Here is a 26,055-nt window from a genome sequence, read left to right on the forward strand (position 1 = left end):
CACCACGATGCGCAAACGAGCCACATCCATGGTGCGCAGAGTACGGGCCAGCTCCAACAGCATCCTGACCATGATTGCGGACAGGGTTGATGGCCTGTATATAAATAACTGCTGCATGATCCATGTGCGCAGGAATAAGTAGGTGGGGGGATTTTCTCTAAACTGTTTTTATTGAGAAAATCTGCTTATTTATTTATTTATTAGAAATAGTTATTGTAGTAGTTAATTAGCTAGTAAGTAAATAATTGTGTATATTATATTATAGATACTAACATTAGCCTTAAGATAAAAACTGTCACTAACACTATTGATCCAAGTTGGTCGCGAATAAATGAATTTATTATTTATTATTATTATTATATGACTCTGCCAATGTATTATGAGAGATTTTACTATCGACGTTCGACTAATTCAACCATTCACATGCAAGAAATCGATCCGGAACTTTAGACGCGGAGGTGTTGACGTGATTATTACAGTTCGATCATCTAATTCCGATCGCAGCTGAGAAATAACGAGGATATTACTGTTTGTGGGCACGATGAAATAATAAATAGAGAGCTTCAAACTATTACCGGGCCAAGAAATAGTATTTACTTACGCCTTGCTTGACGTCAATCGTCTTAAAGTTTTTTAAAATAATGAAATATCATGAACAGTGTAATTTAAAACTATTCATCACCTATCATAATTAAATATTAATACTTATTACTCACTACAATTACAGGCATATTGTATTAAGCATGTCTAACATTTTTAAGGAATTCCTCGGTATCAATCAAATAAAAGTTTTAAACCTCATGTCTGAAAATATGGAAATATTCAGGCATAGCTAAATTAAGAAGATAATATTTTACATACATATTAAGCTTTCCTATGGTTTAAATACCTACCTTTAGGTACTTACTTACTTAGTTAATAGTTATATACATTTCTAAGTATCAAAAATATCAGTACTTATAAGAGTATAATTACACAAAAATAAACGTCTAATTATTTCTCTCAGTTTACTATTTCCATTAAAGGACGAACATTAAACTAGTAATTAAATTATTAAAAGAATAGTAAAGAATTATACTACATATACGTACAAACAAGTGGGCCCATCCCATTATATTCACCAAAATAGCAGCTCGACATTTACTCCTAAAGGTTATTCGAAAAATTCATAGTTGTAGCTATAGCCCCATTACTGGAAAGAATACGAGGTATAATATATTTTTTACTGAAGGCATATATAATGTATTGTCAAAACTACATCGACATTATGCGATACCAAGTCACCAAGTAAAATAATTGCGTATGATATCATAGTTCCAATTGTTTTCAGCTGTATAACTTTGGTCTAAATTTCTTCCCCTTATGGCAGCGATTGTATGTTAATATTTCATTTGTAAGGTTGTGTGTGACTGTAATTTTGATAGCAAATGAAACAGATGATTCAATTCGTTCTTCTATTCAGAGAAATGGCGCACTTTGTGTATCTGCATAATAATATTCCAGAAAGTAGTTCATAAGATTGTGTGACAGTGCTATATTTATCACGCTTGCAGGACATCAATAAATTGTTAAGTTGGATTCTAGGCCAAGTAAAGATTTATTGTTGTGGAGAAAAACAGGAATATCATGTTGATTCATATCTCACGCAAAGAGAGAGATTACTTATCAGTTTTGCATTTAATTAAGTTTTCCCTTCGAAACATCTCCTTATTAAGAACTAGATTTTGCCGGACTAACCAGTTTGCCAGCATAAACTTGTAAGTGCAGATATAAAATGGCTGCATGCATTTTTAAAATAAAATAAAATAATCTTCAGGGCAAACGAGAAAGTGTATAGGTACCTACATACTTGTGCGCAACAATATTTATCCTACCTTGTAGTAACGAATACATTTGAAAAGTCAAGCTCGAGTACCGTGTTGGTTATGGAGATTGAGCATGTTAGTTTAGTGTTTGTACTTCGTTAATGCCAAGATTGGGTTTCTTTGATGTGCAGGTATCGTAGAAGCGCACGCGCTCGAGGGTCATTAGCGAACTAATGGATATCATAGCCAGGGATAGTGAGTTACGAAATATCCGAACGCGTTCGCCCACGTCCGGATTTCGAATTGACTTCGCCGTAGAAAAATAGAAAGTCATCGATTAAAGAAGGGCCGCTTTCCCGCCTTTATCTGGGTCGAATGAGGAATATTCGTGTTGGCTAGAATATACCCGGCCCGCAAAAACATCTATTATTTATTGGCATGGAGTCTCAAGACAATACCTACCTAATAAATCATATTAGGTCTATGGTATTCGTTGCTCTACCTCTACTTTTGTTTGGAATTAGCCAGAATTTAGTCATAGAGTAATAAAATAGTCTCAGTACAATAAGAAATCACTATAGTTATTGGGGGGGCCCAAAGCGAGCATACTGCTCAAAGCGAGCGTTGGTGCTCACCTTGAAAATATAACAGCAATAGCGGCGTGACTGCGTGGAGATATCCGCCCCACCATGCTCTGCCTGCCACAATTGCCTACCGCCGCTGTTAGTGACCGTGCGCGTCATAGTGACCAAAATTATGATTTGATAAGTTCAGATATGAAAAATACAAGGTATATATCGAGTGTTTTGTGGATTTGTGAGGACGTTGTTGAAAAACGTTAATTGTAGTATGGATTGACAGTGATTTAGCTTTTTGTTTAGGTAAAATATTCATGAATGTGCGCGAAATATTTGAACGTTAGGTTTAAGTACAATGTGGGTTTGGTCGAAAAGGCAAAGCGAGCAGGGCATAGTGAGCATGCACCCACATACTGCAAGTTGTGGGCACTTGATGACTTTACAACTTATATTGGTATTGAATCATTTTACTGTGACACATGTCAAGAGATATCATAAAATAAATGTTTGCTTGATGAAAAGTTTATGTTTTTAAGAAGAATAAGAATTTTCGTCAAGGCTGTGACAATTTAAAGTACCTAATATGTAGTATGTTTGGTAAGAAGTACCATTTATTGTTAAATTTCTTATGTTTTCTACTCTGATTAAAGTCTATATCAAATCATTAGAGTTTTATTGATGTGATTGACGTAGTTTCTGTCCTTATCTCCAAATAAATATTATATGGTTATTGCATGAATGAAGTGTGCTCATTTTGCCCCCTTTGTGCTCGCTTTGCCCAAAAGCTGTGCCCGCTTTAGGCCCCGCCTCGGGCAAAGCGAGCAAAAGTAAAGTTTTCGTAATTCGTTATTTTTATTAGTTTTCCTAAACATTGCAGAATATTGAAGTATGTAAAATTAAACTACGATAAATTTAGCTTTAAAAAGCATTCAAAGTTAAGTGTTACTGATATTTTCTTCATACTTTTTTAGCAGTTCCCCTTAAGGCCCCTTTTGGGCCCCCTTCCTATAGTTATTCTGATGAATCCCACCAATATTATAAATGCGAAAGTAATTCTAAGGTTCTACTTTAAAAAGCACAAATCAAAATATTTTAATAAAAATAATTTGATTTGTTCTCTAGTTTAATTCTATGAACTTCTTCGCGCTTAAACTGCTGAATCGATTTAAGTAAATAAACATTTTGGTATGAAGATATTTCGAGTCACGAGAAAGGACATATATAGGATAGTTTTTTTAGAATTCATAATTGCTTACCTATTTTCAAACGAAGTCGCGAGCAGAAGCGTGCCTAATATTGTAAAATATACACAAAATATTTTAACTGAGAGATTTTTCATATACTTAACATTAATCTAACTTATGATATTTTCTTTGATTCGATCAGCGTGTCAGATAAAACCGTTTAAATTTATAGCTTAATATTTACAATAAAATTTTCCATAACTCTTTTTCTATGTAAATTTTGGGACGAAAGTGAACAAAGTAAAACGGCACTCGATATCTCTGATCTCGGAGGTTGCATTTTATGTACAATTTATTGGACAATGAGGTGCCGTATTGCTGTCTTCGCGTAGTAGTGTGTGGGACGATGTTAGTAGTGAGCAATCTAAACTTACAGATCGAGTGAACATTTTTCACTCCACCATCCAGCCTTTAGTCGAAATGTTCACCTAATATGTATATTATTATAACCTCTTATTCTTATTCTTAATATTAGCTCTTCATACCTAACCTAACTATTCGTATCAATATTATTTCTATATACATTCGTTGAATTTGAATGTCCATAAACGAACAGGTCATATAGGGAGAGGCTAGTGGGCTTCTGATACGCACGTGCAATAAATTTTGTCCAATTAGCAAGCCAGTGCGTTATCAGCTACAAAGCGGCGCAGGCGACTCGCGCGGTGCTACTGGCGACCACGAAACCATTATTTTACATGGCTGCAACGAAAGATCATCTGTCGATGAACTATCTTCTTTGCTCAGCATGGCAGTGGGATATCTACACTGAGATTAAAAACAGATATCTTTATTTAACAGGAATTAGCTTCTTGGAAAATTAAAAAAATTAACTGACTTTACGCGCTATATTAACGGTTATTTTCACTTAATCTTCGTATCAAACAGTAGTAATTTGACTAATCATTTAATCAACTCGGTTCTTTGCATACAAATTCGTGATTAACTTCAAATATCACGAAAGAGACATTGAAATAGTTAGGTACATACCTAATAGTTAAAACTCGTATAGTGCGATTATTAACCTCTCGTGTGCCGTGATTATCTTTTTCTAATATTTTCCTCGTACGCGATTCCGCGCTATGGCATACGAGGGCTTAATGTACTTGTACCTACTAAATACATATTTTTCTTTAATGTAACAATTAAAGCTGGGTGGTCAGTTTGAACATTTCCGCGTTACAGGGCTCCCATTTTCAACCAATAAACCCATGCCCAAAGTTAAAACTATACGAGCAGCCAGCCAGCCAAACAACTCGCCCCGGGTTAGGGATGATATTTACGATTACCGACTCACCTTTAACAATGGTTAGACAATGGGGGACACGATATTCGACCCATCTACTTAATTTTGAGTAGACACCTTTGTCGTGTGTTTTTGTTCGCGGTCATTTACATAAATTATATAGGATGGCAGCGATGTTCGGTACCTGCCATTGTTATGTTAAAGATGACGTGCCGTGGTCGCCACGCGGGAGATTCGGCCACCTCACAGATATGGGTTTTAAATGTGGGTTTCCGTGGGACTACTTGAATAAGTATTAGAAGGGGTTAATCAAAATACTAGACTGTCTCGGCAATTCGATAAACAATATCGACTTTGTAACTTTTCTCTTATCCTTGTTTAATACATTCAAAGAACTGGAAAATAGCTTAAATTAAAATTGAACATACGTATGTACACTTAGGTGCGAAACTGTCCCAATAGTAGCATCATAGTAGAATGTGGAGAAGTGGATAACGATTAAGGGGAGGGGCACATGATTAATACATAACAGTACTCCTTAAAATTTCCTACAAATCGGCCTAACATATAATATGTTTGGAATTTACGGTGGTTTTGTAGTTTAGAATCGGAAAGTAGAACAAAACACATTTTTATTTTTTCCAATATTTCTTCCTATGGAAACTCCAAATAGTGAACTATATATAATTAAGAAATTCAGTTAATCATTAATATTGTACCCACTCCACGTAGGTACAATATTAATTACTATCGAAATCGCCAAAATACTGCTCAATTATTTCTGAAACGAATACGGCGTGTGCTTTACAAAAGCCGCCTCTATGAATATTCTCCTTAATGTACACTTCGCAATCAACATGGATAGCGCGAATTCTTATCCACGTTAGGTATCAATTAAGAACAAAAACGTTAATCCTCACTGCTTCCGGGGAAGGACCTACCTTCATACTACTTAACGAGACTTCGACTCGGTTGATCCAAGAGAATAGGGTATTTGACTGTATTTAAAATAAATTATTTTACACCATGCATGAAATAAAGCACCAGAAGATTAATAGAAAAACGTAGACAGCATTTATTTTTAGACACAATTTCTATTTTAAAACCCGTATAAAACTATAAAGAGTAGGTATGTAATTTGATTAGTAGTCAAATACCCTAAATAATTCTCATTGGAGATCAAACTTATATTGGTTTTCCTGGTGCTAGTGCGCAATGGCAATTACAGGGCTGTATTGTTCAGTCACGTTTGCTGCCAATTAGCTTAAATTCCGACGAATATGGGAGACTCTTATTATGGTCCGTTAGGTATATTATTAAGCACGACTCGGGCCGTAATGCAGGCACTAATTGACAGAAACGTCGCGTAATGTAAATGATTGATAACAAGCCTTTCGCTGCGGCTTTATTTGCATGTTAAGTGCAAGATACCTTATTTATGATGGGTCAGCCGTTGATAACAATGGGACAGTCCTGTTATGCGGTATTAAGCATAGTTTTTACTATCGTTATAAAGAGAAACCGTAGGTGTTGCTTCATTTTATAACTATATTTAGTCTTTCTTAACGTATGTACGATTTACTCTTATGCCAGATAGAACATTAGGTACTCTTTATGCCAGATCATTTAGTAAGTCTTACAGTATTGCTGAAATAGAGGTATTTTGTTTGGTTTATCCAAATTTTTACTGCTTTATTTGACACGATCATTATTCGACATGTTTTAATGACGTTGTGAGATTGCGACTAAATGGATATTTGTTAAAAAGTGGCCATACCTCGCCATATTTCTTGTACAGTGAGCTGCGTAATTTGCATGGAGAAAGAATGAATGAATTCATTGATAAAGTCGCCATGCACTTTGGTACGAATTTGATTATCATGATGAGTTGATAGAGATAATTTACGTCTATGCAATACCTAACTACCTTAAGTCATAAGTTATTTATTTTTTAGTAAAACCAATTTACACGTTATAAATTATAAAACATACTGATAACCTTATCTAAGAGTGTACCTATACGGTACCTCGCATCCATTTCATTAATATCGTCGAGATCTCTACATAAACAGGCTAGACACTACGTCATCTTGCAATGTGGTCAATCGGATCCTATAATGTCAACTCGCATGACGGTCGTTGACTTGGCATAGAGAACCGACCCAGTTCCCACATGGCCACTCGTCCATTGAACGATCAGATCCGCAGACCCATTCGCTCAATTGCCCCTTCCTGCTTGTCACAGTGTTGCTAGCTCAAGGGCAACCTATTTTAAATTTGACATGGGTATTTCTGGAATATAGCGGCCTTATTAATTGTGTTCTAATAAAAGAACAAAGTTTTTAATTCGATTTTATGTTTCTTTGTTGTATAAAGTTTTCAATGTTATCGTTTTATTTATAAAGGCTCAAGTCCTCAGAATGGTTCTATTTCTGCTAATAAGTCTGACATCCTAATAAAGGGGTGTAAGTATACAAAATTACAAAACTTCTGAAATCAATATTGTATGTAGATCTAAAAATTACCGATTTAAGACATTTAAATTATTTCATTTGATTCATGGTAATAGATTAAGATTACGATTATTATATTGAGTAGGTAACGCAAAATTAGCTTCGCAGATAAGCATATCACTTTCCGTTGAATCAAACTTTAGTTTCAATTTAACCTAACACAAACTACTGATAATTTATACATGAACCAGCAAATGCGGAGCAAAAATCATATCAAAAGTTCTTTGCTCTCTTCTTTAGCATCCGCGATTGCACTGAACGTAAATAAATATCGTCTCGTACGCAACGCATTCGCTGACCCGAATCGCGAGTTCAACCCGAGACTGTTCTAATTCTAATTTTAAACGTGACGATGGCAACTTGAGTGCATATTTCTGTCGGCCCGGGAAACAGATTAACATTGTCTCAAAATTTGACAACCGAGCTGCGGTTCGGTCTGTACAAATAAAAAGATTTCGTGGACTTGTTCTTGATTGTTACCTCCTCGATAGCTGCTGGACCTAACTTAATATAGAGGAGTTTTAATATATTGGACTGTTTTCATATATTCAATTTAATATAAATAAGTAATTTGGATGGCTGTAGCTTTCAGCTAGAGATGCTAAGTTTATAGCGTTTTGTAAACGTGCCTTCATTCATTCAATAAACAACAGTCAATATAAACGACACGAAGAAACTTCTTGTTACTGTAGAGATGATGGAATTTTGGAGGTAATAAAGTGGAGTTCGGTACCTACTACACCCGAACTTATTGTAAAAAACACTTCTTAACAATCTCAAGTCAGTCATCATCACATGCTTACTAGTAAAACTGCTACAATAAACATTGCCTTGTATTGACTCGCATTATCGTTGTGAGACTTGTGAGTGCGGCGTGAGAAAGGCTCGCCCTGCGTAAATATGGAATATTAGTCGCCGATAGTGATGTGCCATCCAAAGGAATGCTAAAAATCATGCAGGTTTTAATAAAACTTCCGTGAGACACAGACATATTAAATATACTTATAGCGTTTTTCGACTTAAAATACGTGTGACCCGTTTTTAATATATTTAATAAATCATGCAGGTAATGCAATTAATTTTTTTTTAAATAATGAATTATGAATATATCAGATTTAAGAATGTTAAAATCTTCCACAGATTCCCTTAAAATATGTTTCTCTTTGTATAAAATATACTACACAAATATGTAGTTTATTACCATGACCAAAAAGAATAGATGATATAGAGGGGTCCTGTCATTGTAAATTTTGTAGTCACTGTAAATTTACTGCCATCTATCGACACACGACTAAAACTCAAAATGAAAACGTATAAAGTTATCAAAAAATGAATATATATGGATAAATGATTTTATTATTTTTATATTATTTTGATCCATGTTCATTCACTGATATCTATGTGTTAAAATTGTTAAATATGAAACGGTGTCGTCACGCCATCTAGCCGAGGATAGGCTAAAGGTGTGTGCGGCATCTATTCGAGAATGACTTTTACTTGAATTCCGAGGCACGTTTTTTCCTTAGACTTTATTCGTCTTATACGAAGTTACATATGTCTTTGCCATGACATACTTACTTAAGATTTTCCTAAAAGTGCTTCCTTACTTATTTTGCCGAGGTATTGTAGAATATCCCCGAATATTATCTATTACCTGATATATCCATGCTTCCATAACGTGTAGGAATGTTTGTGATGACTCAATAAACATAACTGAAATTACAACATTAAATTCTTGAAACTGTAAGTATTCAAAACTCGGTTACATATTTATTATATTATAAATATTATAATATCTCAGATTTTCATCGATACTACAAGTTAAATAGAAAATAAACAAAAGAAAGAAAAAAGAGAAAAAGTAAGTTTTTGTAAAAATACTTTCCTTCGATAAGGGTCCGTTCCGGCGATTCCCGTGAATGTAACATTTTATGAAGCGGCACATCACTAAATATTAGTCGCCGCATACCGACGGCTCCCAGTGGCGGTTCACCGGTAAATATCGTTATGGTTATGACGGATACGGTTTCCTGTGGCTACTAAACCCTGCGCTCCAAACGCTGCCTCTTCTAGAGCGGTTTTGAACTTAGATTTTGGCAACTAGAATGTCTATGGCAATGAAATTTTTAGCTTTAGTTAGTTTTATTTTTTTATTCATTATGTAACCATATTACTGCGAAGAGAAAAAGCAATGATTGTAATTTTTTTTAATGAAGAATAAATGTATTGAACAAGCTAGAATGTTGGGACATGTCCCAACATCCTTATTTTGTATGAATTTTGATAAAAACTTACGAGTAACAGTCAAATTTGCCAGTAATATTTAATGATTTTCAACTGGGTAGTATCTTATTATTTATGTAAATTTTTAGCGTCACTCTCACAACAAGTCAATTGCATGTCACCAGCTACGTCAGATATCTAACAATATAGCATATTAGAGATACGAATAACATCGTAAAATAGTCCATATCTCTGCTCAAAGATCCTACGATATAATAACGATTATTGCCCTTCTATTATATTTGAATCGCTGATAAAGGTAATATAATCTGATCTTGGTAAGATCTAAAGAGCACATTTTATGGTTGTAGCTACGAGTACGTTTCCTGTGTCCTGGGATGCTGTTCCACTTGTAAGGCGAGCTCGAGAGCCGGCATAAGGAGGCTTTAAAATTATGCATATTTAGTTCAGATTCAGAGATCAAATTTACGTTAGTTCGGCAGTATTCAGCAAGTCGGGAATACGCTCTAAGACCTGAAGATATCCCACACAATGTTAAGATACGGGCACGTAGGCCGCAACCACGCCTATTCCATATCTTAACGATATTTAAATACTGCACATTAATCCCTTTACATATTTAGTAAGACAGACCGAACGAGTAATCGCGGTTTACATTTATTTTACCATATCTATTTGAATGTTTTGATCCAGAATGCTTAATTATTCAAGTGAAATATAATTTTCATATTTATATAATATATTAAATAAAACCTGTGAGTCAGACTCGCCCACTGAGGGTTCCGTACTTTTTAGTATTTCTTGTTATACCAGCAACAGATAAATACATCATTTGTGTAAATTTCAATTGTCTAGCTATCACGGTTCATGAGATACAGGTTGGTGACAGACAGACAGACGGACGAAGTCTTAGTAATAGGGTCCCGTTTTTACCCTTTGAATACGGAACCCTAAAAAGGCAATGAGGGGTGTGATAACAAAGCCGTTGGTAAATGTAGGTAAGCAGTTTATATTTCCTAATTAATTAAAATCCTACAGAGCGTAATCCATTTGATTTATTGGTACGAAATACGTTTCACAGATACTCGTACAACTTTAAAAGGGCTGGCAAATCGCGGAGGCGGGCAGGATACATGGCCAGATGGGGTCAGGGCTTGTCCAGCAGAACATAAGGTCGCCGCTAATAAGTCTGCTAGGCCAGATAACGACATACAAACGCGTAATAGGAGTACGATACCGTAAGTCCGACTAACTTTGAATGTATAATATTCAAAAGGCCTACTACATATTAGGTAATGTTTTACTACCACATTGATGGAAAGGTATAAACACATTAGATAGTAATGAAGTACATGATTTAATTCTAGTAGAACTTAATTTTAAAAGACTATTTATAGGTCTGTTAAATGTTAAATATTACCCGCATGAATATGCTCGGTTTGACCATATATTAAGTAAAATAAAGATCAATAACAATAGTAAGCGGATTCTAAGTAACTGTTGGGATTTACAAAAGTTTGACAGACTTCGCTGTTTGACCTTTTCGACGGGTTATTTAACAAAAGTAGGTAACGACTTATATTGCGAGACTGTCATTGCAATGACTAGGAAATTTTATATACTAGACTGGAATTTCATTAAGACTAGGCTAGGCTTACCTAAATAAACGATAAATGCTGCCGCTATGCGAATGTCAAAGACAGCTAAATGAAATCGTACTCCTTATCTCAACAGAGTGGCGTATAGTGACGATGATGCTGCTACCATATGACGACGTTATCTGGAGTTTTGCCAGAATCTTGAAAAAACTACCTTACTTGTCAAAATAAAGAAAACAACAGATATGGGCTCATATCTGGGATTATATCTAAGGCGGTTATATAAAAAATCCAAGTAATCTGCCCTGAGCTATAATCCTGTTCCATTACCAAGGTAGCTCGGGGCTAGCCGCCCACACGGGGGTCGATATCTGACTAATGCCCACCACAAGCTATTATTTACTTGCAGACAGAACAGGTTTGCGATAATCTGCGATGCTTTTCTGCTTGCGCTGCTTTGTTGCACCTAGTTTTGATTTATATCCTTGTTCGAGTTAGCGATTCGTTTTGTGAACTCGTGTCACGGGTATTATATTGCCGACTGCGCGCTGGACACAATATTACTCTTACTGCCTAAGCACAATAAGTTGTAGTAGAATTGAAAGTCTATACTCTATCTATATTATAGGTAACCTACCTAGAAAACGGTCCTGTCAAAACATTTAACTCTTGATGGAAGCTTTCATTATCGAAACGATCTACACTCTTTTCATAATTAATTATGTTACCAAACCTCGTAAATTGTCAAATGTCATGTGGCGTTTTACATTTTAGCAGGCGGAACGTCAACAGTTTATTTGTTATAAAATATCTGCCAAACTTTATTTGTTTTACAGACAATAAATCCGTTTTTGTAAACCTATTAGAGAATGGAAGATAATTTTGTTTAGTCTCATCCGCTACTATTTCTGCTGCCTATATAATAAAGTACATGAAATATGACGTTAATGCAAGGATACCTCGCCTCCTTCTTAAAACATGGCCGACGGTTTTAGAACTGTCGTCGCTACAAAAGAAAAACATCAAACAGAAGACAAGTTAGCAAACGGTCGCGTGTGAAAGCTAGACGCTGCCACTGGCCATCGCCTTCTTTGTTTATTTTCTTTATTTTGCACCTACGCGGCACTTACAGTGGATTCCCGCGAACACTTGATTTTTACTTTGTTTAGAGTGGGAAAGTGCTAAAAGCGAAAATTTTGAGATGAATAAGTATGCCTAGACGACGCTTATTACGACGATAGGTAATCTGACTTAACATGTAACTTGCGACCCACCCCGGCTTCGCGCGGGTTACACAAAACCTTAACGAATTATACTTACATCTAAACCTTCCTCAAGAATCACTGTATTGATAGGTGAAACCGCATGAAAATCCATCTAGTAGGTACTTTTTCAGTTTATCGCGAACATACAGACAGACGCGGCGGGGGACTTTGTTTTATAATATGTAGTGAAATTATCAATGGTGGAAATAATTCTATGTAGTCATTTATGGAGGAAAGGTAGACATACATGATTACATGAAAAAATGGTTATTCTAATCTAGTAGGTATTTACCTACATTGCAAAGTATGCTCGAGTTTATAAGGTAGGTTGATTATATAGCGGTTCTGACAAAGCCAAACTACTAAATCGAAGTGTGCTGGATAGCATATTGTATAACTTCGATTACATCTATTGGCTTATTAAGCATAGCTTAGCTCAATTGAAACTAAGACTAGATAAGGGCTAAATTATGTCGTAGCTATTGATTGCTTGTTCAATTGACTTAATATTTATGAGTTTTCTGCTACGAGATAGTATATATAGACATTTATACAGCTCCAACTCTAGGATAGAAGCTTTTAGATGCGAACACACCGAAAGTAATGGTGACAGAAGTCATTGAATTACAAGTCGGTGATTGTGAACACGTGGTTGAAGATAAATCGCCGTCATCAGTAATTGCCTAGATCGGGAATCACTGTTCGGCTACTTAATTCGCTAAACTATCTCTTCTGTAAGCTCTTTCTTAATACTGATACGTTTGCAGTTATGAACATATACATCTTGCCTTTGTAATCGGTCATAAGTACCTACTTAAATATGCATGGTTGGAGATCATACTAATACCTACTGGTTTGCGAGAGCTAGGGCCCGTTTCTTAAAAGCTTGTAACTTGTAATACATGTGGACGTCCCATTCTAACAAAAGCTGTCAAAAAGTGACATCCGCTTGTATTACAAATTACAAGCTTTTGAGAAACGGGCCCCTAATCTTATTATTTAGCTCATTTTACACGATTCGAAAAATTTCACGATATTTTGAAAAATAAAACTCAAAAATTTGGACTTTACGCAGATTTTTACAAAAGTGGCCATATGGCCGTCTTGCCACGAGCCATTATTAACAAGCGATGTAGCTACATTTATGAATATGTTGTGAAAGTACAAAAAGATCGACGGCACTTTTAAGGCTGTCTGATCGTGAACGCAGCGTGTAGCCACAGGAGTAAAGAAACGTAACAGAGTGATTTTATAAAACCATTTTCTAGAGTAAACTATTACAAGTCGGTACGCATGAAAATTATCAAGTCTCTGGTTGTGACACAAGTTTAATTTGAGTATAGGTACACAGTTTAAACAAATAATGAAAAAATATTTCCGTTGGCACTTAAATATAAAACCTTACTTATGCATCTAATTGTCATTTATTTGCTGGTAAATTATGCCCAAGTGAATCTACATTTACGTAATAATTTAGGTATACACCAATTATATACTTATAGTATTTTTAAAACTCGAGGGGTACGCTATAATAAAACAATGGCAAGATAGGAATAGCAGGAAAGCATTATGTTTCGAAGTGTGACCGGGTGCGTAGCGAACGTGCCAATCGTTAACGCTCCATAGCTAACGAAACGCAGCTGTCACTGTCGCACTAATATGGAAGAGTGATTGAGAGAGATGACTACGCTACGCACCCGCGCGGAATACAATTTGACATCGTACGTATTGTAGTTTAAAAAATCCGAAACGTAAGAATAGCTCTGGAGTAACATTCGGACACTTTAAAAATATTTCAACTATACGTTGTATGAAATGTTAGTCTGTCATGTTTTTACTCCTTCGGTGTAGCTACAGCGTCGGGACACGGGCCGGTCACGACCGGCGGCTGTAATCTCCGGCCGCTAATGAGAGATCGCGCGACACGATTGCGACTTGCGACTCGCGACTGAACCGGACAAACAAAGCTTTAACTATATCTATACTATTACCATATTAGGTAAAGGTAGTATCGAAATGATGCCCCAGGCCCGCAAGAGTACACTAAACTTCATTAGTATACATATTGATATCATTGGTACTTACAGTATATCGTCTTGGAACAAGTTTCGTTAAGTTCTTAGATTTTATTTTATACGTTTATTACGAGTAATTAAGTTTTTTTATTTTTTATTTATTGAACAATAAGCTAATTAAAGTACATTATTATTACAAGACCCATCGTGGGCAAAACCTTGAGGAGGTTTGTATGCCGATGGGGAGTTCGAGAAAATAACATGACAATATACATATCTATCTTATACTAATTAAGATTCTTAATATATGTAACTAAAGTCGTTAGATTGTAACAAGTGCGTCTTAATTACTTTTTTTATATTTTTCCCGTTTACATATTTTACTCTAGTATCTTCTGGCAAATCATTTAATATTTTAGGCATTATTTGCCTTATACCCTAGTGTTATTTTTTTGATACCTACCTTCTAAGTATGTTTTCCGTAATCTCACATACTAACTTATATAAATTTCCTTTTTTTTTTTGAGTTTTAGGAAAATAGAAAATTCGAGTAAAAATCAATAAGTATTCATGGCGTTTATAAATGACTTATCGCTTTATGGTCCTTTTCTTCAAACCGATACGACATATTTTGCTCATTATTACAGCGACTTCAATAGTCTTCGTGTCTTGCTATCAGCTCGAACCGAGAGCTTTCATATTTTCTTAACATTTCGTCACAGAACCGCGCTCATGTTACTACACCTACTCCATCATTCAGACACCAGTAATAAATTCTAAATGTCACAGACGATGATGCATAATGGATTCATTGCCGCGAGGTGTCATCTCACCGCGCGTCATGAGATAACAAACTTTACACGTTCCGGTTTAAAAACGGTTTTAGCTAGCCCTTGAGGGTTTTTAAGCCCTATTAATCATACTATTGGAGAACAGATCTTTTACACATACCTACCTACTAGATGGATCGTATTAAGACAACTTCCTCCCATAGGTACTTATTACTACTCCCTACCTTATTTCAGTTGCGTCAAACTTGAAAATATCCACAAAAATCGATTTTTGGTTACATGGTTCGCGTCTTACTGTAAAAAAAGCCAATGTGTGACGATTGTTAAGTATTTGTACAGTCAGCAGCAGAAGTTGCTAAGCGGGCCAGGTGTTCAAAATGATCTTGACGGGTCTTTATTATTAAGAGAATAAGAGCGTGTCCAGGTAATTTTGAACAACTCGCCCGCTTAGCAACTTCTGCGGCTGACTGTAGAAAGCGAGCTCTATGCGAGGTAGTCTACGTCTCTGGGACAAACCGCCGGTGACAAGAGCATTGGATTCGGTCACGACTGAGTATGAGTGCACGAAGTAATTATTCGGTTAATTGAGAGGTTTCACGGTCGGAGGGTTGTCAAAGGGAAAAGGGGAAAGCGGTGGTTTATGCTTGGAAAGATACTTGTTCTTTCAATTTGGTACATTGACCAGCTATGTACAATATCGGCGAGCTCTTTGAAGATTTATGGCAGTGTTCTCTGTTGACTACTATAAAATTTATAAAACAAAATATGCAGAGAGTTATGTCCACAAAACTCTCAGGGCCTTTATTCACATTAGTTTTCTTCTGTTATTTTCTGATCTTTTTACTTAAGAGAAAATGTCAAAACTGGAATATGAATTCCATGCGAGATAATATGTCAAAATTGTACGGTATAAAATATGTATTGAAATGAAATCTCTTTAATGGTTGATCGAGTCGGTTCTCAATCTTCAAATAAAATATTTTTGTAAATATCTCTAGAAATTCAGTTTGCAGTCGGCAAATTTGTATGCACTGGCACTGGCTGGACTTATTTCCATACAATTTGCGCCACACACGACGGCGCGTGGCATGCTTCTGGGAAGCTCTCGGATGAAATTGCGCTTTCATTTTAGACGTCTTCCTTTAAATGTTCAGCGTTTTTATTGATGCACTTATTTTTTAAATTCCGAAGTACATGTATGAGTAAATTTATTAGTCATATGAATTCGTTAATGGTTTGTAGCGACCAATTCTTGGCGAATTTATTTTGCGGAGATAGCTTTTTTGGTAATGCGTTTTGGTTGCGGAAGCGCTGGCGTGTTGAGTTTGTGGGAAAACTAAACGTAACCTACAGAAGATTTTCGAGTGATTGTTTCATCTGCGTTTTTCCAGCGTTCAGCGATCCAAGCAATATTACTGTTAATTGGAAATTTTGATAATGGAATATTTTCGCTGAACTATATCGGTAACCTTTTATGTCATTAGTTATTAAATAAATAAAATAAAATTGTTATAACTCCGTCCACAAAGGTTGACTCACGCTAGACCGGGCCGGGGCCAGGCCGGAGCTCCCGGTGCGTCGTTTTCTATGGAAAGCACCACGTGATCACCCATCAGCCGTCACAGAAAATGACATGTCGGACGCCTCGGTCCGGGCACGGCCCAGTCTAGCGTGAGTCATCCTTTATCCATTAACTGTAAGAAATAATGTTGAAATTAGTGTCCGACCGAAGGTTCGGTTTCGGTTTCGGTTTCGGCCAGGTTCGGCCAAAAAATCATGTTTCGGCTGTAGTTTCGGTTTCGGCCAAAAAACGGCCGAACCTTTCGGCCGGGCCGAAACTTACGAAATGGTACTTCGTACTATGTGACAAAGACCAAAAGTTGGGGAATAAGTAGGACAACAATATTAATATGTACCTACATATACTGATTCATGTATAGGTACAGAAATGAATTGGTTTATTATAAAACACAATTCCACTAATGAGGGCGCCACTATATTGACGGTCGATGCAGTCTTAAGAGGCTGTTAATACCTATAACGCGCACACTGTCTAATTAGACACTCATCTACTCAGATACAATTGTATCGGAGTAAATGAGATAGCACTGTCGTATGTTACTGGGTCTGGGGAAAAGAATGATAAGAAAACTCATCATCTTCCTCGCGTAATCCCGGAATTTGACATTGGTTGGAGTCTGTGCTCAACTACTTATCCTGCAGCCTGAAGCACGGCTTTGACTTCGCATGAAAGTTCGCCTCACTGGGGCACTTCGGACGTTTAGGCCCAGGTGAAGATCGGTACCCGGCCTTGCGATATTGTCAACAAAAAATTCGCGCTCGCTGCGCTCGCGTTTTTGGTTGACCCTGTATCTACATGTTGGCTTGACTGGTGAATGAATAGAGTTAGACCAAGAAAGTTCTACAATTATTTTGATAGCATATGCAGTGCAACTAGTGCAAATGTTATCTATACGTCACAATTTCACTGAAGTTTTGACGTTTAAAATAACACTTGCACTGCGTGTGTTATCAAAATCGTTGCAGAATTATCTTGGTCTAACTCTAGTAATTTTCTTAAAAAACTGCTTAAGTAACATCAATTTCAAGGACATTGGGTGTTGACAGCCCCATAATATGTGTGTAAAAGCGGTTTTATGACATTTTTTCAACGATTTTAACAAGTCTACAAAAGGTTCGGTTTCGGTTTCGGCCGAAATTAGAGCCAAGCCGAACATTCGGTTTCGGTTTCGGTTTCGGCAAAAAAACATGTTTCGGTCGGACACTAGTTGAAATGTCCCATTACTAAGTGGTGTAGTCTTTTCGGTCGCTTACTGAGTACGAATCAGTCTAAGTATGATCTCCGATAACGCATAGTTATTGCGAATCTCACAGTCACATTGAAGCTGAGGTTATGCTCTCAAAACCAATGGGAATAATATGGAAATAGCCCTATGGACTTATGGGCTATGGCACTGGACAATAAAGTTTGGACAATGGTCGCGGCCGTGTTTACCGACCGCAGACCACCGGCGGTGCGGCGCTATGCTCTCGAGTTATGGATGCGGAGCCATAGGTATACACTGGAAGATCCAACTTGCTTACCTATACTCTTTTGACTAATGTGTTCTTACAATATTTTTTCGATGAGCTCTTCAATTTCACACTCGTAACAAGTACGAAAAACGCTTCATAACAGAAATATGAGTTAACCATCTTGAAGGAATACTGGATTTTAAGTGATACAGGATACGTTTGTATAATCCCCCGTGCTCATGAATTATCCATATTTGTATCCGGTTACATACACCGCATAACCGCGTGTAGCACTTATAAAGATTCTTTCAACACCTCATTAACACGTTGTTTAAAAATATAAAAAAGACAAAAGATATCGAACACAATTCATCAATCATCACGCTACGCACGGTATTGGTTACTAAAGTCAGACCAAGAAAAGTCTGCAGCGGATTTGATAGCCCACGTAGTGCACGTGTTATTTTAAACGTCAAACTTCTATGAAATTAATGACGTATAAATAACACTTACACTGCGTGGGCTATCAAATCCGCTGCAGACTTTTCTTGGTCCGACTGTACCTACTGTATTTAAAGGTGTTTTCTAATTTAGTTATTATTTCAATAAAATGGTGATGTCTATAATGAAATATCGAAGTAAGTATTCAAAAAGATTAAGGGTGTTAGTTCTTTTTCATGCAAGGGGCGTAACTATGCCTAATCTATAAAATACACAAGAAATTGCGTAAAAATATTTTCGTAGTAGTACGATATATTTTTCTCTACAGTGACGTTCCTCTACTCATACTCATTTTTAACAGCGACGACTTTATTATGCTGATTTGTTAATAAAAATCAAAATTTACGAATTATGACCGGTGACTCAGCTAGTCGGCTATTGTTGCAAGTAACATTTTATGATAGTTAGGTACTTCAACTTGAATACATAGTACATATTGATGTCTGTTAGCATACTTATGTACGTATAGGCGTCATTGAGCGTCATTCTTGGATACACGCACGTAGTACGCGTTGAGGTATTTCATTCATTCTGTCATAATCTATTATCAGCTCGTGCTCGCTAAGGCCGGCCGCTGCACTTTGATCTATACAATTGACTTAATCGAATCGTCCATTTAATGTATTGCTATTTTATTTCTGGATGGGTTTAAAAATGCTAGTAAGAATTTGTGAATGAGATAGGGCTTTTATAAGTTTTTTACAGTGACAGGTAGAGTGGATAACAAATGGGGCAGTTCGGGAAAATCTGAAATGTACCTATAATTAAGAAATAGGTAGGATGCTATGGAACAGCAATACCTAGATTGTATGATAAATAGTTGACAGAAATCTGAGGGTCTAGTCAAGACAATCGTATATCGACAAACGCCAAACGAAAAGTTAAAATGTATCTGCCGGCCTAGCCAAGGTTACAATCGCTATCGCTTTGACAACGAAAACCATTATGTCTCTCTATCACTCTTCCACATTAGTGTGACAGTGACAGTTGCGTTTCGATCGCTATTACGGAGCGTAAGCGATTGGCATCTTGGCTACGCGGCCTGGATGGCAGATGCTACGAAAAGACACGTGCTAATTTCCATACATTAAGTATTTAGGATTTGACTGGCGTTTTCTATCAAATTGTCATCTTGGCTAGGCCCCCAATATTTGTAACTAGGAAAACCATAGTTCGAAAAACATGTCTCATGTTATGTGCATATGTGTGTCGCGACTCGTGAACACCTTAAATGCGTTTTTTGGCCGGAATGTATAACAAAGAGCATGTAGCTGATATTCCAACAATACCTATTTGAATTTAAACTCGTTCATAAATTTAAGTATAAATACGAATTTGATTTCCATAACGCATTTAAGTTTGAGCGTGATAAGGTTGCATGATGCAACTTGCATCTACCAACCTTACTTTGAAAAAGATAGCATTAGTCATGGTCTGTGGCGGACAACAAACAATGATTTGTTTACTTTAGATATCGCTCTTAAACAGACTAATAGATGCAGAGAAGCTTAGTGCAAGACGAATGACCACCCACAAAATGCATTTTTACTGTAACGGATATCTAAATGGTAGTGCAATATGGAACCGCTATCGGTCGATGTCAAGGATAGATAATGTTTTGATGGGAATTTATCGCTCTTTGCGGGCTTGTGGGCGGATTCAGGTTTTAAAAAATACGGTGTCAAAGTCAACGTGTTCCGTTCACAATCATGTACGGGAGCGGGAGGGATATATTGAATTTGCCATGGTATTGGTATCCTATCCATTAAGACTGAATGCACCACCTGGGTGTGCCCAAGGATACGATATACGAGACTGCGACTAGGAGCGGTCTTTTATAGACGATAGATGATGTTTGCTTTTTACCGGTTAATGGAAGGATCGAATTTTGTCTACAATGTGGTGTTAGCGTTGTAAACGCTTGTTATATTTTTCTAGTGACTTTTGTATTCGATACCGTACTTGAAAGCGTAGGCGCATGGTAACCCCAATGAGGGTCCGATCGATGGCCATGTGGGCGCAACACCGCGCATAAATGAACCTTTTGTGCCGTAAATTGGTTATGAGTTATGAGGGCTTGAACGATTGCAGTTACGGAATTTAAACGCCTTTCGCAGCTCACGCGGAAGAAAGGGAACCATTTGAAAGCTTTTAAAGCAAGCGTGTCAGTCGGCATGTTTGTTTAACTCAAATTTAGGGCGCATGGCTTTCTCGGGACTCGGGCTCATGGTCGCCCCGCTGGTAACAAAATGTTTAGATAAGGAAATGTCGCAACGGCAAGCAAAACAATGAAGGCTTAATTGTATTTTGTTACTTTCTTTACGGTTATAGTGAGGTGGTTGAACTGTGTAGGTGTTTATTAGCGCATTGCACGAGAGTACTCGTCTGCGTTGCCTCACTGAAATTGTGAAACAATAGAAGAATAATCACTAAATACAATCAAAGATTGGCTAGAGATCCAATCTGGACGCTGACTTATTCAATGTTCTATAAGTTACAAGACAAAGGACCGATTGCAAAAACTGGCGGTACCTAATCGTTATTTATTACGTAAAATGTTGTTGTTAGACAATTCCCTGTAGCTGCAACTCGCCTTAAAACTAGCATCTTAGTTGGTTACTATAACGAATGAAACTATTCTCTGACTGCTTTAGACTATTAAACGGCTGGACGGGAACGACAGTTATGTATGTAATGATTTATGTTAATATAATCGCGTAAGGGTAAGTAATGCAGGCGTAGGGCCGCCGTGTCCAATGTTTAATCGAATGCGGTAGTATCACAGTATAGAGACAATATCAGTAATCTATCTTTTATGAACGATTGCAATAAAAAGGCACTGATTTTGGAGAAAACAAAATGTAATCTGTCAGTGATTTTAAATAGACAAAATAGTAGCAAAAAACCATAAACAAAATATGTAAAAAAGATAAAATTATAAAAAAAGTTGTGCAGTATTGCACACTATCTCCAATTCTTGAGTTATGTTGCTTAGTACTTTCAACGTTCAAATCTCAAAACAACTGCTAGTCTCTGTTAGTTAAGGTTATTCCAGGTTCACAATAGGATGCAGTGCGTTTAGTCACTTGAATTTTGCACGGAAATCCCAATAAATCTACTCTCGAATATCTGGAAGATTTGGCATCAAATAAATGTAGCAGGTGCATCGTAATCGATTCGTTGCGAGATGACCGATACCTTAGCGGCACGAGAGACTAATTATTTAGTCAATTAAACTATAAAAGTTATAGATAAAAAAATAATAACTTATTTTATTGTGCATTTTAATATACTGTCGGTTATTAACGAAAACGGAACTTAACAACATCTAAAAGCGACGTTGTATCATTTGTATCTCTTGAACTTTCTTTTCGGTATTTCGGAGTTTTCGGAGAGACCAAAACGCTTATTATTTTAGTAATCGATATCTAGCGTCAAATACCGGATTTATCAATCCGCTACTTGACACTAGATGTCACGTGTGTCGCGATGGACGGAAAGAGCTCACCAATTTACAACTAATATTACAAGCAGAAGGAGTTGAAAATAGAGTTCCGGTTAATCTGGTTATAATATTAGCTGAAAATTGTTGAGCATTAGACTTTGCGTTCGTCGCGACATCTGTTGTCAAGTAGTATTACTGATAAATCAGCTACTTGACTCTAGATATCGACTACGAAAATAATAAGCGTTTTGGTAAGAAAACTGATGTATGGAGTGAGCACTCTATGCCTACTTGTTGCCTTTTGTATGGAACATCCCTGGATAACTGCTTCGATAAGATCAAAGGACTTTTCATCGTCTACGAAATAATGACGTCAAATGACCATAATACCGGCAATCAAATTTATTACCCGGAATGATATATCAGTTAGGGGCTGAATTCGTAATGATGTATGTTCCATTCACAATATGAACTAACGAGGAGGACATGATTGCAGCGGGTCATTACATCATTATGACGGTAATGCACTGCCGGCTGCGTTGGACACCAACTGTTAGATTGTTTACGCTATTATTTTAGGAGATTTCAGATAACGATATAAAGGGTCTATTGTACGAGATAAAATAGTAGTCTCTGTAAAATTAGTATTTATTGTGTAATGTTGTCATCAATGTTTTGTTTACCTATTCCTTTTTATCGTGCGAGCTTTACCTACGTTTTTCATTTCATTTCCTACTGAGATTATTTTTGAGCCTTTTAACGAAAATATTTTCAGTTACGTATTCATTTCCTTGTAAGCATCGAATATACTCTTATAAATGTATAATAATCTAATCATAATAACACGAGCAAATGGGTGCCATAAAAACAAACTATTTTAATCTATTAACAAAGTAGTCACGCTTTCATCCCCTGTAACTTTTTAATCAAGCTATTAGTTCCTGGATGTTTAGTAGAATTAGCGTAAATGATTATAGGTCCGCGTCCCCCATGCTCATAGCTTAATTAGTCCCGGTCGGCATTTGCATCGGGAGTCGACTGCCCATTGTTTTCCCGATAAGGCTCGCCAACATGCCCTCGCGCCCTTGTAGACTCGTAATTAGAATACGCGTTTTATTCTGAAGGTCGGGATGATTAACATTTTCAGTTTTAGAGGTACCTACATTTTTACTATTAGTCACTCCTACCTATAATTAGGGCATCGAGTAAATAGTGTTGCATAATTTATTACGCCAACGTTTGTTACGAATAATTTATGCTATGGTGTTTAAAATATAGTAAAAACTTGTTAATTTTTCTTGATACTTGACTCAAAGTAAGAGTCAGAATCCTTTATTTGTTTAAAATAGACAAATTTTAGGTGGTACAGTTTAGTAAATTGATAGATAGTACAGTCAAGATTGCTAATCGTTTGGCAACCGTATTGTGATTTAGAAAAACGCTACGATTTTTCAAAAACTTTGTTGGCTGAACCTTCTGCACCTTAAAAAGTTCAACTTTATCGTTATCATCCTCTCTGTCTCTGAATTCAGCAATGGTGCAGACTGTACATTATACCTATCTTATATGTGATTATTATTGTGTGAAAGAGGATATGAGAAAGAAAGAAGTGAGTGCTGAGGTGACGAGAGAAAGGAGAAAGGAAGAGAAAAACATGTTGTGCTACCCCATATAACGTGAGATAAGGGCAGGGAGAAGAAGAAGATTATTGTACTATGTCAAATCATTATTTCCTTATTTTCAGGTTACTGGTTGGTGCTCCATTAGGACAGAATCTTCAGCCGAAAACCAACCGGTCCGGAGCCCTGTGGAAATGTCCACTCACAGCTGGGACGAGCGACTGCGAACAAGTCCCCACAGACGGAAAACGAAGTGAGTACATACCATAATACGCCTAGTGTATATTATAAACATAATGCATTTGATCAGATCACTGATTTCTTAAGTCATTTACAAGTGTTGGACTTGTAATCTCACCCATACTACGAAGATTTTCCTTTCTATTTATCTTAATTTCTTCGTGCGGATTATCTACATTCTTTGTTACCTACTTAATTTTCCACGACAAACTATCATCACGCACATCAAATCATCAAAGAGAAGCCATAAAAGCATTATAAATGATCGTCCAATTTATATAACTATGTCAAATTTGTACCTTAAAGTTCTAAATTATTATTAAACATGTATCAATGAGTAAAATAATACATTATTTGGTCCTATCACAATTAGTGAAAATGTAGAGTGAAGCACATTAGTTGTATTTTAGGGTTTGTTACTTAGAATAGTTAAAACACCAAATAGATTTAGAACACCGTCGTTGTAGTAAATGCAATACACCAACCCGTAAACATTTTTTTTATTTAACTGGCACAATATGATCTTAAACCAAGATATAAGAAAATATAAGATATCCGGCACCGCGCATGAACGCCTCTGGAGTTGCTGGCGTCCATAGGTTACGAAGAACAATTACCATCAGGCGAGCCGTATGCTTATTTGCTACCGACATGGTATATCGAAAGAAGTGAATGCATATTTCTAAAGTGTTAAATGATAGGCTACCACAACAATAAGGATTCAGGTATTTTATTTCATACGATATTTTTGTGACAGGTCACTACAAATAGCTTAGAAGTCATTCCAATTCATTAAATATAACTTCTTGCGATCCATACCTATGGGATAAGACGAAGCCGAAGCTGGTACTATTTGGCTCGAAACGCTCCTACTTAATTATGAACTGCTAATAAAATTGTTGTCTGTTGTCGGTGGCGCCCCAAACAGCGGCTCACGCCAAAGTAAACAAGAGTAAGTGAGCTGTGGTCTCAACCTCCTTTATTAATCATTAATTATGCTCTTGAACTAATCTCGACTAACCATACTTTTGATTCTACTAATCGTCTGCTACGATTCCAGATCAAACCCATTAATCATATAACTCGCAACGCAACGCATGCGCATCCAAATGACTGGTTGTCTGGACTTTATTTGCATCAATTTACTATGTTTTGTACATAATCATATATTTACACCTCTCTGTATTTGGGATTCAGTATGCTGACATTAATTAAATATCAAGTCATTATGCGAAATTAATCTCCAATACAGAACGTAATTAATCGTTAAACTGCACCGAACCGCTTGCAAACACCCACCCACATGCTTTAGCAAAGGCACCTGATGTATTTATATTTATCTTTAGTTTGCCAATAAAGTAAACGAGTACGAGTATAAAATTCATCAATGTGTTTCTTAATATATTTAGTGATATTTATTTAGTCATGTTTTTAAGCACTTTAGACATTGTAGATCGTAGTTAATAATAGTAAAGAAATTATTTATAATGAATATAATGATATAGAAAACAACAAAAACATCATACGTTACGGAAAGTATTTAACATAAGTATTTTTTTAAAGGTGACTGGTAATTGGCGGTAATGTATCAAAATTTAACCAACTACTCATACAAATAACATATTAAAAAATATAGAAATTAACAGCCCACGGCACTTTGAAATGAATAAATGAAACCAACACCACTATATATCTGGTATCATGGACACTATCGTTTGACACGATGGCTAGAACTAAATAAAGTATCTTAGTCTATACCTAATGCTGGGCTAAATAACATTTTAGATTAACAGGTAGTTACTCATTTATTATTACAATTTAATTGGTGTCCTTCTGGTGAATTAACGTATCGCCATAATTAACGATATCAGTACCAGCTCAAAATTAACATAGTAGTTTCCGATTAAGTCCATTA

At 36.4% G+C, this 26,055-nt stretch overlaps 1 protein-coding gene across 2 annotated transcripts in view; it reads left to right on the top strand.

The window, feature by feature from the left end:
- Nucleotides 1–26,055, top strand: part of LOC134796085 (integrin alpha-PS1) — a 95,617-nt gene that overhangs the window by 58,115 nt on the left and 11,447 nt on the right. Inside the window, exons 2-3 of one of the 2 annotated variants that reach the window (XM_063768022.1) lie at nt 24,026–24,153; nt 25,069–25,092. In XM_063768022.1, the coding sequence (XP_063624092.1) occupies nt 24,026–24,153; nt 25,069–25,092 (152 nt within the window). The remainder of the gene's footprint in view (nt 1–24,025; nt 24,154–25,068; nt 25,093–26,055) is intronic. The other variant, XM_063768023.1, reaches the window with a different exon arrangement.

The sequence above is a fragment of the Cydia splendana genome, chromosome 13, assembly GCF_910591565.1.
Source record: "Cydia splendana chromosome 13, ilCydSple1.2, whole genome shotgun sequence".
Taxonomy (NCBI): domain Eukaryota; kingdom Metazoa; phylum Arthropoda; class Insecta; order Lepidoptera; family Tortricidae; genus Cydia; species Cydia splendana.